Source organism: Pipistrellus kuhlii, unplaced genomic scaffold, assembly GCF_014108245.1.
Source record: "Pipistrellus kuhlii isolate mPipKuh1 unplaced genomic scaffold, mPipKuh1.p scaffold_m20_p_20, whole genome shotgun sequence".
Classification (NCBI taxonomy): Eukaryota; Metazoa; Chordata; class Mammalia; order Chiroptera; family Vespertilionidae; genus Pipistrellus; species Pipistrellus kuhlii.
Genome location: NW_023425516.1, coordinates 3,428,060 through 3,442,745, shown reverse-complemented (window position 1 = coordinate 3,442,745; position 14,686 = coordinate 3,428,060). Strand labels below are relative to the sequence as shown.

General features: G+C 36.2%; 1 protein-coding gene across 4 annotated transcripts in view; it reads right to left on the bottom strand.

Annotated features, from left to right (window-relative positions):
- The window catches only part of MED13L (mediator complex subunit 13L), a 252,149-nt gene that overhangs the window by 112,222 nt on the left and 125,241 nt on the right, over positions 1–14,686 (bottom strand). For all 4 annotated transcript variants that reach the window (XM_045585405.1, XM_036449257.2, XM_036449260.2 and 1 more), the window contains 2 exons: positions 13,930–14,014; positions 8,938–9,021 (listed from right to left, as the gene is read on the bottom strand). In XM_045585405.1, the coding sequence (XP_045441361.1) occupies positions 8,938–9,021; positions 13,930–14,014 (169 nt within the window). The remainder of the gene's footprint in view (positions 1–8,937; positions 9,022–13,929; positions 14,015–14,686) is intronic.

Below are 14,686 nucleotides of genomic sequence, written 5' to 3'. Positions count from 1 at the left end.
CATTAACCTTTTTAGTGAAGACAGCATGAAAAAATGAGAAAGATAGTGGTTGCAAAACTAGAAACACATGGAATTGAATCCTCCACTTTCTAGCTGTATGACTCTCAGCTAATCATTTAACTTATCTGAATAGCAATTTCCCTCTTAAGGGCAAAGGCCAGGGCCAATTATTTTTTGTAAAGTTTTGTTGGGGCAAGCTATGCCCCATTGCCTATGGCTGCTTTCGCAGTGAAATGTCAGACTTGACTGGTTTTGGCAGAGACCATATTCCCTGCAAAGCTGAGAAAATTCACTATCTGGCCCTTTTCAAAAGTTTATCTGCCTCTGCCTAATAGGAGAATGCAGACAGAACACATCTACATTGAAATTCTTTGTAAGCATTAAGAATGTAAAGCTCCACTCTGAGCAGGCAGCAGTCAAAACTATTTTCAGAATAACATAAAGACATTATTCATCTTTTTCATCTGATTTTCCCCCAAGTACACAATGGAGATTTCCAGAGGCTACATGATGTGTGATGTCACAACAGACTACATGCAGGAGCAGAGACAAGATACAGCTGTTTTCCCTTAAGCCAGACATTAAAGAGATTTGAAAAAACTGTTACTCTTCTGACCAAATATTTTTCTCTTTAAGAGAATTGTTCTGTTAGTTAAAAATGGGCTATTTCTTTTAACATGAAATGGGTTTATTATTGCTATTTTTGGGGGGGTTTTCAGTTTTAGTTCTTTGGAGTAAATATTGATAAATTTAATCCACATAAACAAAAGCTCTCTTGAGTGCTCAGTAAGGTTTATAGGTGTTTTAAAACAAAAAGTTTGAGAATCCACTATACTATAGCTCTAATGCATCAGAACCGCCTATAGTCTTGGCAGGAATGCATAGTGTAGAGAGCTACCTGGACATCAATAACACCACCACCTTCCAGCAGGCAGTTTAAGGAGAGAAATTTAATAATTCTAATTAGAGGCTCCCTAAGTACTTGTAAAACTTTTTACTCAAAACTTTGAAATAAGACACTTGTCCTTTCAATGTTCTGCAGGAGAGATGCCCATCCAAGAATGACCTGCTCCCTCCTTTGGACCCTGTGACCACAACACCCCAAAACACTGCAGCAAATTCACAAGGGTGTGGTGGGATATTTTTCATTTGGGGGTAAAGAAAACAGCATTTGTCAGAAACTATGGAAACTACTAGCTCAAGGTACTACAGTGTCAATATTAAACTGTGCTATATTCCCTGCAATCAAGTCAAGTCTTTGTGAAACTGGATTTTCAGGGTTGTGATATAAAGTAAAATCTATATGGACAGGAAATAAAAGTAGAGGTGTCCAATCTGATTCCAAGATTTGAGACGACATATAGTGCCCAGCAGGCATGCATGTCCTAATTAATAAGCAACTGTGATATTTAAGATTAAAATAAATTTTCCCTGGCTGTTATGCCTCAGGTGGTTGGAGAGGCAACATGTATATCCATAGGTGGGGAGTTCGATTCCCTCTCAGGACATCTACCCAGGCTGTGGGTTCGATGCCGTCAGGGCCAAGTAGAAAGCAGTTAACCAATGTTTTTCTCTCACACGTTAATGGTTCCCTCTCCCTCCCATCCTCTAAAATAAAATTTTAAAAAATAATGAATTTATATTCATTATTTATTCATATAGCTACTACATTATAGGTGCACAAACACCTATTAATTTTCTATAAAATCTAGCTGCTCAAATGCTCTCTAACCTGGTTTTTACATCTCACCTGTTCCTTCACAACTAATTAAATGAGTTGATTAAAATTTTTGGCATTTGTTCATTTTATATTTGCATCAGAGTCCCAATTTTATCTTGTTGTAAATTATACTTTAGTATACTGAAGTTGTCCTTTTCCAGTGTACCTAGGAATAACTCTATTTTAAAGAGCTAAATTTTTAAAGATTTTTACTAACTCATCATCAAGCACTGTAGATATATAGGAATACATAAAGGATCAAAAGACTTCATATATACTATGTGTAACAGTTAATAATGCGGACTTGTAATAAAAGAAAACATGATAATTTAAAGAGAAACATCAAAAGTGCTTTATTCAAAGTAATGTCCATCACTAGCTACACATTTCCCCCATCGTTCAGGTGATTTGTGGGTACCGTCCCAATAGAACTTTGCTTGTTTTGAGGCAAACCATCCAGAGACCAAATTTTCTACTTCTTCGTACATTTTGAAGTGCTGCTTAGAAAGTGTGTGTGCCATTGATTGGAACAAGTGGTCATCTGAAGGAGCTTAATTAGGACAGGAGTTATAATAAAGTCCTAAACTTCAGTCACTTATTTCCAAAGCAACAGCCTAGTGAATGGCAGATTCCGGCTCATCAGTAATCTGTGTAATAATGTGTATGTGCATCACTTTCTTGAAAAAGTCACATGTACAGAAAGTTCTAATTCCTGAATGCAAGATTTACTAGTACAATCCTAAATACTTCTATGTGCTCATCTGCCTTATCCTGTTTGGTGTCACCCTAGCCTCAGCTCCAAGTAGGCTCCTCAGTAACTTCATTTGTTTCTGAAAATACCTGATTTGTTCAAAGGAGTTACAGGATGTACTGCATTCTTTCTTAAAAGAGATAAAAAACACAAGCTGTCAATGTCACAACTGAAGGCTTCCCCATGATGTACTCAGCTGAATTAAAAGAACTCTGAAACTTGGAAAGCGTCGTTTACTGAAAATCAAAGCACACACACACAATTCTTTGCCCTATGGCATCTCCAGAACATATCCTGTATTGTACTTCATACACCAAGCCACGTTCCAATGTGCCAGTGCTACTCCTCAACTGAAGAATCTCCTGGTTTTAAATGTACTAACAAGGGTTTTATTGAGTTTTCCCTGTGTGTGTTTAGCTTTTAAGAATTGGAGGAGAAAAAGGAGGCCTTGCCTGCATTGTCCTGTACTAACTTACTTGTATGAACTCATAAAACATGATTAAAACTAATGATGATAGCCGAAACCGGTCTGGCTCAGTGGATACAGCGTCGGTCTGCGGACTGAAGGGTCCCAGGTTTGATTCCGGTCAAGGGCATTTACACTGGTTTCGGGCACATCCCCAGTAGGGGGTATGCAGGAGGCAGCTAATCGATGTTACTCTCTCATCGATGTTTTTAACTCTCTATCCCTCTCTCTTCCTCTCTGTAAAAAATCAATAAAATATACTTTTAAAAAAACAAAACAAAAAAATTAATGATGATAATCTCTGGTTATTAAGAAAAAAAAGAAAGAAAAAGTTACAAAACTACCTGTAAAGCATTCAATTTTTTAACTATCATCACTTCTGAGTGAACTGATCTTTCAATTTAACATTTTTTTTCTATGCATAATGTTTGTGAAAATACAGAGCAGAGTGCCTCGTACATGAAACATACTTAAACACCACAGACAGGCCCTAGCTGGTTAGGTTCAGTGGATAGAGTATTGGCCTGTGGGCTGAAGGGTTCCAGGTTCAATTCTGGTCAAGGGCATATGCCCAGGTTTTGGGCTCGATCCCCACTGGGGGCCGTGCATAAGGCAGCCCATTGATGATTCTCTCACATTATTGATGTTTCTATCTCGCTCTCCTCTCTCTTCCTTTCTGAAATCAATAAAAATATATTAAAAAAACAAACAAACAAACATAGACAGTATCATTTAGTTTCATCATGGGCTCTTATTAAATGTTTATCTCCTCCCTTCCTAGATCCAACAGTTTTCACCTTGCAGCTACTTGTAACAAATACAGCAACAACTCCACAACCAATATCTTTATCTTCCACTCCCACTGAAAGTTAACTACTACCTGAACTTTACCACTCCACTGAAACTGCTAGTTATGTTCACCAAGTCTATATAATTGCCTAATCTAGTTTCTTAAACTGGATTTTACAAGGCCTCCATGGCAGTCACTGCTGATTAATCTTGAAACTTTAAAAACCCTGGGTTTGGTGATACCAATACTCCTTGTTCTTGTCTTTCATTGACCTTTCTTAGTCTCCTTTATATGTTCCTCTTTTCTAGCCTGTAAATGCTGATGCTCTCCAAGACCTGAATCTCATCTCTCTTCTCACTTTTCACACAATGCTCAAGTATATTCAAGTGACAAAATACATAGTATTTTTATATATCTTTCATCAGATAAACTAGCAGAAAATGATTACATATTTTATAGACCCATGGAAAAAAAGAAGTTGCAAAAGTATGACACATGATGAGATAAAATTTAAATTGCCCCATTAATATTCTTATATCGATTTTCCATCAGCTAGCTCTTGTTCACAGATAAGTGGCACAAAGCACCACATGTACCAAGAAAATTTATGAGAAAAACTGAAAAATGACCACTGGTGATCTTATTTTTCTGGACATTGGGAGAAGATTCCCTTTACCTTTCACCCTGTAAGTATCTGTTTACATGACTGCTTAACCTCTAGGTAAGAAATACCTTTCCCTGCCTTTTCATCTTTACAGCTCTAGAAGGAAATACAGATGACTGACCTATAGCAAGGAGAGAGAAAGGAAAAAGGAGGATGGGTAGAAGAGTGAGCAGTGGCTTGGCTGGCACAGCTCAGTGGTTGAGCCTTGGCCTATGAGCCAGGAGGTCATTGTTTAACACGCCTAGGTTTTGAGCTTGATTACCAGTGAGGTGCATGATATAAAAAAAAATAATTAGAATATTTGAAAATTATGAGGCTATTTGAACTATCATCTAAGAGCAGGGCAGGTTTGCAAATGAAGAGACAGCTAATTAATTCAGAAAACGCACTAGTAAGTTGGTTATTTGTGATTACCAATATTTGTATTAGCCCAACTACTATAAACCTGATTCCTAGAAAAGATAAAGGTACAAACTGTCATTGGGGGCAATCAATTATTTTGCTAAAAATGGCATTCAAAGACTAAAATTAATAGCCTGAAAATTGCAATAATCAAATGTGGGCTGAAATTAAGACTAAATTAGAAAATGAATAGCTCTCTAAAAGAAAGAAATTCTGTGATTGGAATAATTTCTAAATAATTTTAAAAATATTTATTTCCACTGGTTTGTTTTTAAGCAACTAGTTAAAGGCTTTTTCAAGTTCAACATACTTTCGAAACCATAATTTTTTAATGTTTGATGTTAGCTGTCTTAACTCTTCAGAACAAAACCAAAGTTTTCTTTCCTACTTATTACATTCCCAAGGATATGAATAATCAAACATATGTCACTATAGAGAAAAAAATGACATGAATATAATTATTTTATCTTCTTGGACCTGCCTGGTCAAATTTATTATACATACACATACAATATATATAATAATTTTTCTAAAATTATCCTGAGCATTAACTCATATCAAACATTGAAAACTCTATTTTGTAGTCCACAGTAAATGATTTAGTTTTGCTATCAATATGGAATTTATAGCTCAAGAAATTATACGCTATTAATCCAACAGGGGAACCCTGTTCATCAATATATTCATTTCTTCCCACTATTAGAATTATTTTAGCTACATAAAATGTCATGTTTTCAATGATATTTTTAACCTATTGAACAAAATTAAATGTTAGTATTACTATACTTTACACAGAGTACCATTCTTTAAAATATATTCCTTTCATTTGTACCTAATGGCATCAAATAAGAGTTCCTAAAAATAATAATTTGTGCATAAAATTTGTTTAGCACTTGGGCAGCAAATTCTCCTAAGATAATAACTGCTACTCGATAACAGCAAAAAACAAATGTTCAGCCCAGGAAAAACTAAACACCTTATCCAAAAGCAAATAAATTGTAAAGAAAGGTTGGAATGTGATCCCAAATCTTATCATTCTAAATGTCCTTCTCCAGTGTCACTCTATCCACCTAAAATGACTTAACTACTGAGATCTTCTGTCAGCATCCACCAAGAAACTCTATTAGCACTCAGCAAATAAAAGTGGAAAAGTAGTTACTCTTAATAAAGTTTTATAACAGCAAATGGCAACTGTTCATATTCGATCTTCAGTTTTAAATTTTTCTAACTGTTAATGTATTTTAAAATGTTTCTTTCAAAATCATTAACATTTAGGGGAGTAGAGGAGGGCAAAATGGATAAAAGGGGTAAATGTAGGATAACAGAAACTAGACTTTTGGTGGTAAACAAACAATAGAGTGAACACATATATAATTGTAACATACACCTAAAATTTATGCAATTTTATTAATATTATCCCAATAAAAGTATCATTAACATTTGTACACTACAAAAAAAATTCCAGGAGGAGGTAAGATGGCGGAAGAATAGATGGGTGGATTCTGAGCCCTCTCCCGAAGCAGAAAGAGAGAGCAACTGAGGGTCTTGTGCCCTGAGTGTTTATTAGCAAGCTGGGAGACAGCGAACACCAGAAGAAACTGCTGGGGGGCCGCTGACAGAGGTACCCCTCACAGGGAAGCACCCACGCGGGCTACGTCCCTGCCCGGAGCTACCTACCGGCTTGGACGGGAAACCTCGCCATCTTGAGAGGAAGATAGGATCCTGTCAGAGGCCTGAATATCCACAGCCACAGCGACCACCAAGCATCTGTGACCCCCAGAACGCGGATCCCAGGCAGCGCGAACACCTGGCTGCACTGGAGTGCCCCACTGCTCCGTGAAAAGGTCAGATTTCGCGGGGAGAGGGTGGAGAGCACTCGCGGCGAAAACAAAGCCACATGGCCTCACTCATTTATGGACATTAAGAAACATTATAAACTGACAAACCAAAAGATAGATATAAAGACAGTAAAGCAACAAGCAGACTGTAAAATTACACCAGGGAGAGTAGGGAGATCTGGGGGAGATAAGAGATCAACCGAAGGACTTGCATACATGCATATAAGTACAACTAATGGACACAAAACTCTGGGGAGGGAGGGTATGGGGGGGCAATGTTAAAATATGTACACAGATAATAATTTAATAAATAAAAAAATTAAAATAAATAAATAAATAAATAATTCCACATTTAATCATGAGCATAGAATCTAAATATAATAAAATAATTCCATTACATTACTCAGAATTATTTACATCTATTGGTTGGCTAAAGTAGGAAGACTTTTGAGATCTAAATTAAGTGTGAAGGTATATGAACTTTATATAAAATAGATTCATAACTACATTTGACTTTTACACATTATTTTTTAACTATTAAAATACAAATTGCTGACCAGACGCTGTGCTCAGTGGTTGAGCATTGACCTATGAGCCAGGAGATCACAGTTCAATTCCTGATAGGGCATATGCCTGGATTGCGACCTGATCCTCAGTGTGGGACATGCAGGTAGCAGCCAATGATTCTCTCTCATCATTGATGGTTCTCTCTCTCTCCCTTCCTTTCTGAAAGCACTAAAAAAATTAAAATATATATTTTTGAATTGTTCTTCTTTCAATCATTATTTTATTTCTACTTTTCCTCTTCATCCCTCAAATTGCTCTCACATCATCACACATTTAGGACCAGCTCAGTTAACTCACCAGTGAGCAGCTGTGGGGATGCACACTAAGCATAGCGAGCCATACTACGAATGATATAGAGATCCTGTGCTAAAGCAATTCCACAGTTAACCATTTAGACTCCCCAACATTAAAAGTCACAACTTTAACCATTCAGAAAGTTGAAGAAAAATGCAAAGACTAATTATGTCCTCAGAACATATGCATTGGTCAGACCAAATCAAAATAAATAAATGAAAAAATTCCTCTTCCTCAATCAAAGCATCTGCAAACAGAATCACACTTTTATACATCCAATCATACCGGCACCTTTCTAAAAGTATCATTATACTTTCCCAAAACTCTGATATACATAATACCTACTATGTTCTATTTAAATATACTTCTTAAATAAATCCTAAAGAATTTTAAATGTACTAAAGGAGGAAAAATATTTTAAGGAACTTCATGGTGATTTGAGAAAATGCTGGGGTTGGGGTGGGGGGTGGAGGGTGGGGGTAGCAGCCAGTCCCTATTTTATCAGTTTTGAAAAAAGAAACCAAATTTTCATAAATTAGATTTGGTTAATGAGCAGATTCCACAACCACTTCATCAAAGCTTTAGACATAAAGCCTGCTAATTGAATCTCTGGTCAGAAATTAAGAAAGTAAAGGTTCCAAAAAAGGCAAGAGTTAACAGCCAAAATTCTGGCAAACTACCCAAAAGATCTAACCTTAGAGCTACCATAAAAGGCTTCAAGAACTCTTACCTTTACAGCCAGGAATTGGGACTCTTAGCTTAGGACAAGTATGGCAGTAAAAAAATAAAATAAAAAAGAATAAAGATTGTATACCCTGCTCTTCAGAAATGAAATAATCACCATCAACCTTTGATTCTAATTAAATCTATCCTGTGTTCAGAGGTAAGTGGGCAAATATTTAATTTTGAGTGTTTTGTTTATTGGTTCTGGTTTGATTAATCTAAGCCTCCATTTTTGTTTAGTATCAAGGACTGCCTTTGATGGTTAAAAGTTTAGCACTGTTTAGAAGTAATTCACAGTCCTTGTTTGACAATTATCAAGGATATGTTGATTAAGGGATACCAATCCTATAAAAATTGTTACCATTTGAATTCATTTGACTATTTTTAAAGGTTATGCCATGTAATACTTTAAAGAAGAAAAATAAAGAATACAAATAACAAAATAAAATATTTCAATTCTAAATAGTGTGGTAATAAGGAGCTTACATATAGGCAATAGTGATAATCATCTTTATAGTTCAATTTTTAATATTCCACAGAAATTTTATAATGCAGTGTTTAATAAAATGTGATCCAGAAATCTATTGTAGTACATATAAACTACTAGCATTATTAGAAAAGTAAACAAATAAGCTGCTTCTCGCACCCACCTCTTCCCTAAAGATAGTTGTAGTCAAGCAAAAGCAACCGAAAAAAAAGCCAAGAGCATTCTAAACACTCACCTTTTGTTGACTGGCTTTTCATCCTTTTCATACGGTCGAACAAACCATTTCCCAATCCTAACGAAGTTCTTATCCATTAGGCACCTATGATAATTGCATCAAAAATTATTTTTATAGTTTCAATAAATTAAGAAGTCATCGCATCAATAATGACAAATGGCATACATCATTGGAAATAAAAAACATCAGCAATTAAACTGTCAAAATGTTTCCTTATCACTGAGATATTCAAAATGTCCTTACTGTGAAGATATGGCAAAATTCTGTAAGGTAGTATAATATTATCTTGCAAGATCACTTGCAAGATTTATAGAGTGTTCTTCAATCAACAGTCCTAGGAAAGCATTTCTCTTTAGAAATAATTCCTAGTTCCCTGCTACTGCTCAAAATTCACTATTTCACAAAGAAAAGAAAAAAAAAACAGCTGCTGAAAATGAAAATGCTATCAGGGTGGTGTGTGTGTGTGTGTGTGTGTGTGTGTGTGTGTGTTGCCATATAGCTCTAAATAATTAACTACACAAACAACTTGACTCCAAAGTTGGCATGCCCCAAGCTCTAATCCTAAAGCCATGAGCAGACAACATATTGGATTACAGGTGCCATAGCAGCAGTCACAGCCTAGCTCCACAAGCCATTTCCCAGATGGGACAGTTAGGGTTAGAAAGGAGCCACCACAAACTTTGGGTTCTTATGTGTCCCTCTAATTATGAAATTATAAGTATGACAGTTTTCATAAATTAAAAAAACCAAATATAGTTTTCCTCTCCACACTCTCAACCAAGCTGCACTTTAGGTTACCAAGAAGTATACAGTGCCTGGCTAGCATGGCTCAATGGTTGACCATGAGGTCACAGTTCAACTCCCAGTCAAAGCATATGCCTAGGTTAGGGGATTGATCCCCAGTAGGGGGTGTGCACGAAGGAGCTAATCAATGATTTTCTCTCATCATTGATGTTTCTATCTCTCTTGCTCTCTCTTCCTCTCAGAAATTAATAAATATATATATATATATTTAAAGTTATAGAGCTGCGCAGGTACAGTAAATTTTATATAACTTCATAATAGAGTAACTTCACCAGTATCAAAGCCTTTACCTTACCGCTCTAATTTATACCAAACACGTATGCAAAAAAATCTCCTTTCTAGAAACTGCAGTGCTCCCAAGTCCCAACCAGATAACAGAAACCCATATAATTTAAGGGCTGAAGAAAGCTTTTCAGGTGATTCCTTCTATTAGGAACTCCATTACATTAGGTTTCTACTATGCCCTAGTGATGCTCCCTCCTCTAGCCAAGCACACTCTATTATTCCTATTGTCTCCAAAATCTCTTTAAGGTGGGCTCTTTTGTATGCCTGCTCTCTCCTGAAACATCCATTCTAGTGCAATTACAAAAACCCACAAAAATATTTTACTTTTTAAAAATTTTAAGGTCTTAATTTTTCCATCCTAAAAATATTAAATAAACACATAAATTGATTATCTTAAGGTGAACATATTCTCTATTCATTCACAATTATACATGTGCTTCCATTCACTTGTGTCTATAATGTCTAGTGTCTCTTATAATTATAACTATAATCATAATCATAATTATAATTCCAATTTTCATGTATTTCTAACTGTAATAGTAGAAACCTAATGTAATGGAGTTCCTAATAGAAGGAATCAGCTGAAAAGGAATCAGTTATCTGGTTGGAGCTTTTAAAGCAGTGGTGGCCAACCTTTTGGACCTCACTGACCACCAGTGGTCCACGGACCAGCAGTTGGCAACCGCTGCTTTAAAGTATATACCACTTAGGTCTAAAGACTCATTTTCATACTGTACTTTAGAGAACTGCACAGTCACAATTCAGTAAAATGGGATCTCACTGATTAATCATGTCCTGCTTCTGTTACCATATTATCCTCAAGGACTCTTCAATGATGCAATGTTAAGTCGCCATTTCTTCACTTAGGGCTGAACCTACCACTGTGTCCTAATGAAAACAGGGGTGGGCAGAAGTAAGTTTACAGTTGTAAGTATGCAAAACACAGTTTATTCTTGTATTCACTAATTATTGTATTATTTTGTTGTATTACAACTGCAAAGATACTTTGCCCATCCTATATATTTACTATTTTGAAATCCTTGACCCAACACATCCAAGGACAAAGCTCATTTACCCTCTGATGATCACCTCTATTGGATCACAATACTACAGGACATTAAAAGCTAGTAATTTACAAATATGTCATCATAATTATAATTCCAATTTTCATGTATTTCTAACTGTACTGTCCCAAATGAATATCTTCACTCTAAACAGCAACTCTGGCAAATCAAGAGGCTCTGAGCCAAAGGCAATTTTACAGCTGTGTTTTAAACTAACCAGGGATGAATATGCTGACAATCCATTAGGAAAGCAGCACCAGTGGACTACCCTGAAGAGCCATTATTTTTAGAAACATCAAATACCCACAGATTAAAGTCTCCCTGAGTAAGTATGGACAGGATAGAGCAAAACAGCTTCAAAAACCCAGGTAATCTCCTACTGTGTGCAAAGCAATCATTTGCATGTTTGAGGGGAAATAATACCTTTCCATCAAAATCAGCTTATGTTTTATTCTAAAAACATAGGAAGAAAGGGGGAAGGAGAATCAAGTCAAATTAGCAGAGATTCTATGTAAGTAAAAACCAAATTAATGATCTTTTATCACTCTGGGCATCTTTCCAAAAAGGGATAATCGATCATTAAGAAAACAGGAAGCATAGTTATTTTCTCAGAAGAAAGAAAAAATAAGCATGATCTTAAAATTATAGAAGTCGGAAGGCCTAAATATTCAAATGTTGAAATTCTAAATCACAAATGAAGAAAATACTCAAAGAAGCCACTTTGGCTCAGTTTTTAAAAACATGTATAAATATGTCCATAATTGTGTTTTAGAAACATATCTGTGTTTAAATAATATAACCAGCACCTGATTGGATAGATTATTAAAAGGGAGAAGACCTCAACTGACAGCAATGGTAGATTGTATCTTCTACCCAAATGTGTGCTATCCTGCCTTCTCTCACTGACATCAACTTTGGCCATGTGACTTTGGCACCCCCTACTAATGGATTTTACTTTCTCATCCATTTGACTTTGGTGGTAAATATCTTGGTTAGTAAAATGTGAGCAGAAATGACATATCCCACTTTTGAACAGAGCCTTCAATGAGCTATTACGTATTTTACCACCGCTTTCTGCAAACAGCCCACAAGTCTTTGAAAGGGCTGCCACATCAGCAGATTCCTGCCTGCAAGAGAGTGCTGCAGTAAAGGACTCAGAATGGACAGGAACACAAGCAAGAAATAAACTTCGTCCAGCCAGTGTTGCTCAGTGGTTGAGAGTCAACCATGAACCAGGAGGTCAGGGTTCAATTCCCGGTCAGGGCACATGCACAGGTTTTGGACCCATCCCCAGTAGGGAGCATGCAGGAGGAAGACAGTCAATGATTCTCTCTCATTGATATGTCTATGTCTCTCTCCTTCTCCCTCCCTCCTCTCTGAACTCAACAGAAATATGTTGTTGTTTTTTTAAAAAAGAGAAAAAGAAAGAAACCTCAAAAAGGTAAGATCTTTCATGTCTTTTGTTACTGAAGCATAACTGAGCTAACATGGTTGGTAAAAGAGATCACTGCAATATTTCATGAAACAGATGATATCTTAAAAGTAGGCCAGTGACAACTGAAATGAAGAGAATGCAACTGACTAGAGAAATACCTGGAAGGCTGGAGGAAAGGTGGGGGATTCAATTGTTGCAGAATAAGGACCACATGGAAGTACGATGGGATGAATTATATATGATCACCAAAGAAGAGAATTAAGATAAAGAAATAAAAGTTACAGGAAGACAGTTTTTTGCTGAGCTGAAGAAAGACTTTATAACAATGAAAGCTCTCTAAAGATGAAAAGCCCTTCTCTGGGAAACTGCTCACATGACCAGAAGTATTCAAGGAAAGAACAGATGACCACATAGAAAGGATATTAGAGAATGAGATTCCAAAATTACCTGGGTAAACAGGTTGGCTTTTAATGTTGTGCTCAATTCTAAAAATAGTAGTATCAATACTTCTATCAGCTGATATTAATAGCAGTTAACCATTTATTGAGCTCTTAAAATAAAGATCATAGTTAAAAAGTACTTACTAATTTACAGTGGAGAAAACTATAAAATGCCAACAATATTAATATTAAAAATAGAATAATGAAATCATGGCTCTCCTACACTGAGAAGAACACAATATCACTTGTATGGTATTCCTACTCAATAGCATAACATAATCATCAGGAAACTATCTCAAATTGAGGAACTTTATAAGAAACATTTGGCCTGAATAAATTCAAAATTTCAAGTCAAGAAAAAAAGAAGAAAAAAAAGAAGGGCTAAGGAACTCTTCTAGATTTAAAGAGGCATGTAAACCAAATACAATGTATGATCATGGATTGGACCTTGGGGGAACAGGGGTTAAGCTATATAGAACATAACTGGGACAATTGGTAACATGTGAACTGAATTACAGATTAGATAATGGCATTTTATCAATGTTAAATTTCTTAATTTTCATAATTGTACTATGCTTATATGAGAGGATATCCTTGTTCTTAGGAAATGTATACCTAAATACTTAGAACCACCTCAAGTATGCAAATGAATGCAGAAGTGGTTCAGGGTAAAAATTGTAAATAATTACACACGTGCAGGGATGGGGGGTTGTTTAGGACAAGCAGCCATATTAATTATGAAGCAAACTGGGCAAACAAAAACTGATAAATCTGTATAAGAAGATATATGGGAATTATCTGTGTCTTGAAAATTCTCTAACTTTGAAATTATATCAATATAAAAACACACAAGAGAGTTATATAATTTTATTTTTATAAAATTGAGAACTACAGGAAACCCTCTAAGTATCTAGCATTATACTTGAGTGTCTCAGAATCACCTTGATGCTGTTCCTTCTCTTACCTTTCTAACAGATTGTGGATTGCTTTGAAGAGTAGCGTCCGACATTCATAGGAAAGGCCATTTTCCCAGAGTCCTTCTTCCACAACTGGGGGCGGAAAAAAGAACCAGTAAGCAGGACATCCAAATAAAAACAAACTTTAAAACCATTTTTCTAAGGCAAAGTGAATGAGTAAATATAAATAAACTCACACTTAAACAGAGAAAGGAAGAACTTAACAAAAGTTATAAAATACAAAATACAGAAGAAAATATATGTTTAGATTTTAAAGTCTTTGAAATATAGGCACAGTACAATCACTCTCCTATAAAAGTCTTTCAAACCTGCTTATTCCGCCCTACCCAGTTTGGCTCAGTGGATAAAGCGATGGCCTGCAGACTGAAAGGTCCGGGTTTTTATTCCAGTCAAGGGTACATGCCAGGGTTGTACATGCCAGGGTACATGCCAGGGTCAATCCCTAGTAGGGGGCGTGCAGGAGGCGGATGATCAATGATTCTCTCTCATCACTGGTGTTTCTTTCTCTCTCTCCCTCTCTATCTCTCCCTCTCTCCTTCTCTCCCTTTCACTCCCTCTCTCCCCCCTCCCCCTCCCCTTCCCTCCCCCTCCCCTTCTCCCTCTCCCTCTCCCTCTCCCTCTCTCTCTTCCTCTCCCTCTCCTTCTCCTTTTCCCTTCTTCTCTGAAATCAATAAAAGTATATATGTTTAAAAAACCTGTTTATCCCGGGTTTAAAATTGTTTATAATTCTCAAATCAATCTTTC